This window comes from Volvox carteri, assembly GCF_000143455.1.
Source record: "Volvox carteri f. nagariensis unplaced genomic scaffold VOLCAscaffold_156, whole genome shotgun sequence".
NCBI lineage: Eukaryota > Viridiplantae > Chlorophyta > Chlorophyceae > Chlamydomonadales > Volvocaceae > Volvox > Volvox carteri.
In genome coordinates, this window is record NW_003307699.1 from 17,798 (window position 1) to 20,522 (window position 2,725).

General features: G+C 57.4%; 2 protein-coding genes across 2 annotated transcripts in view; one reads left to right on the forward strand and one right to left on the reverse strand.

Annotated features, from left to right (window-relative positions):
- The window catches only part of VOLCADRAFT_100778 (uncharacterized protein), a gene marked incomplete at both ends in the record, with an annotated part of 4,143 nt that extends 3,727 nt beyond the window's left edge, over positions 1-416 (reverse strand). The window contains one exon of the mRNA XM_002959299.1: positions 81-416. Within this exon, the coding sequence (XP_002959345.1) occupies positions 81-416 (336 nt within the window). The remainder of the gene's footprint in view (positions 1-80) is intronic.
- Positions 417-655: 239 nt separating this feature from the next.
- phV39 (extracellular matrix glycoprotein pherophorin-V39) overlaps positions 656-2,725 on the forward strand; it is a gene marked incomplete at both ends in the record, with an annotated part of 3,216 nt that continues 1,146 nt past the window's right edge. The window contains 6 exons of the mRNA XM_002959294.1: positions 656-942; positions 1,095-1,227; positions 1,467-1,515; positions 1,734-1,841; positions 2,025-2,139; positions 2,196-2,233. Of these exons, the coding sequence (XP_002959340.1) occupies positions 656-942; positions 1,095-1,227; positions 1,467-1,515; positions 1,734-1,841; positions 2,025-2,139; positions 2,196-2,233 (730 nt within the window). The remainder of the gene's footprint in view (positions 943-1,094; positions 1,228-1,466; positions 1,516-1,733; positions 1,842-2,024; positions 2,140-2,195; positions 2,234-2,725) is intronic.

The following is a 2,725-nucleotide window of genomic DNA, read 5'->3' on the forward strand; positions in this document are numbered from 1 at the left end:
CATACCTCCGTCGCCTTCCCCTCCCTCTCCCTTGCCACCGTCGCCTACCCCTCCATCTCCTTCGCCTCCCTCTCCCTCACCTCCCTCTCCCTCGCCTCCATCTCCCTCGCCTCCATCTCCTTCGCCTCCATCTCCCTCGCCTCCATCTCCCTCGCCTCCCTCTCCCTCACCTCCCTCTCCCTCGCCTCCATCTCCCTCGCCTCCATCTCCCTCGCCTCCATCTCCCTCGCCTCCATCTCCCTCGCCTCCATCTCCCTCGCCTCCATCTCCCTCGCCTCCATCTCCCTCGCCTCCCTCTCCCTCGCCTCCATCTCCCTCGCCTCCCTCTCCCTCGCCTCCATCTCCCTCGCCTCCATCTCCCTCGCCTCCATCTCCCTCGCCTCCATCTCCCTCGCCTCCATCTCCCTCGCCTCCATCTCCCTCGCCTCCTTCCCCCTCGCCTCCTTCCCCCTCGCCTCCTTCCCCCTCGCCTCCGTCGCCTTCCCCTCCTTCGCCCTCGCCTCCGTCTCCCCCTGATGTCCCTCCATGTAGCACATGCTTCGACTTAGAAGTGGAGGTATCCAGCGCCCCGTTCAGCTTCTTCACAATCGACAACGACAAATGCCAGGCTGTTCAGGCTCAGATCGCATCCGACTTCGTCAGCCAGATAGCATTCATGGGCCTTCCGCCCATGGTGGTCAACTTTACAGTGGATCCTACCCGCTGCCAGCCTACCAAAGTCAGCGTCTGCGGTTCGTTCGTTTCCCAGGAGGAAGCCAGGAAGCTGGAGCCCTGGGCCGCCCTCCAGAGCCCGTTTTGGTTGGACAGCCTGGTCGGCCAGTGCAATGCAGTGAACTCTGGGCTCAGCTTCCTCTTGCGGAGTGAGACGGATAACTGCCTGAAAGTGATTACGGAAAAAACGGACTGCAAGGACACCGTGAATGTCACCTTCCCGCCTTGCAAGTACGTATGCCGTATACGTACACAGGACTTTTCAGAAACCATGGCATGCACTGCTCGGAGTGAGCGACGCTATACTGTACCCTGACTGCCTTGGAGTTTGACAGGCATTCTGTTGTTGGATTAAAAGATTTATGTCTTCTCTTCGCGCACAGGTGCGATAACCGGAAGTACGCTACGCCCTTCTACGTGGTTCCCACACCGGCGACACAAGAGCCAGGTCGCGACCCGTGGACCAACTTGTACTGCTTCAAGACGAAGGTCGCCCCCAAGGAATCTGTTATCGCGGTGAGGTCTGAGGCCTTAACCCCCCCGGGCCCCTGCGTTACCGTGGCCCGGGGGTTGTGGGTTTCCGTGTCCTTTCCTAAGCACCTTCCACGCATTAGCAAGCGATTTATGCAGCATCCATTCTTGTGCTGGCAGGATCGCCTGCTGCTCCCTGATTTCCAGGAAAAGCACTTGCGCGTGTCATCAAACTCGGTGTACTCCTTCCTCTGCCACAAGCCGCGTCCCGTGTATGCTTGTAGGGCCCATGCAACAGCAGCTCGACCCTCCATAAGGCAGAGATTTGGGCCGGTAAGTAGTTTGAAGCTGCGTGGGCTTTGGCGGGTGCGGGGAGCTTGGTGGCTGTCACGTCAGGTCTTAGCCTAGCACTGTCTATGCCCCTTTACGGACAGTGCTACATGCACGACATTAGTCGGCCGCTGGACGTCTAAGCAACAGCGGGTGGCATGCGAGTCAATCCACCCATACATACTGTTGAGTGTGTCGTATCTCCCTTGCCTTGCTTGCAGATATGTCTCTTCGGCGCCAAGTCCGCGGCTTCCGGCTGACTCCTTCCGGCGGCACTCCCCGTTGGGCATCCACATCGTGGGGGCCTTCGGGGGCCAACCAGCTCAAAGGTGACTGAGCGTGTGTCTAGGCTTACATACAGGCGCGTGTGGCATTCGCGGATGATGTGCGCGTAGTAGTAATTGCATAGAGTGCACATTGGGAATGTGCATTTGAGGGCTCGTTAGGCGACGACGTAACAGAACTGACATCGTGGCCCCAAACCCCACCACCTTTGAACGTCGTGCATGCAGCGACAAACATCAACTGGAGCTCGTCTGCGGCGCAAGGCGGCGAGATTTGCATTGAGCTGAAGAACACCACGACGCTGTCACAGCTGTGCCTGGGCGATCGACCAAACACTGCGTGGTGAGCGAGCCAGGGCCCCCTTGCGGCGTGTGATTGTATTGTCATGTCATGTGTAGCGTGGTTTTAAAGACCCATGCGCCATGCGTTGCGAGGAGTGAGTCCGTTCTTTGGTGGTTAGGTAAATAATTGGGGGCGCGCGCAGGCTACACGCACACACTTTAGCTTATGCAAATAATTGCTTCTGCGCCATGCTATCGGTTCACCGCCTCACCCTGTTGACCCCCATTCAAGTTTTGTGCATATGTACATGTACATGTACATCGGCGCATAGCATACATGTATAAATAGTTATTATGAGCCACGTCTGCTGACTCACGGTTACGTATGCATGATACCTGCTGACACATCCCCTCGCATCCCTTTCTTGTCCCGCACGCACTCGTGTGGATCTACACCTGCTGTCTGGACGTTCTTGTCGTGTGTCGTCGTACACGATGGCCGATGGATTGACCGTACGATGATATGCCGTACACACAGTGTAATCAGTTTGTTCAACAAGAACCGGAAGTGCTGCCCGACCTACACCGCTGCGGTATCGTAGTGCTTGGTTCCTCGCTGTGTCAAAACAGCTATCGAATAACGCGTC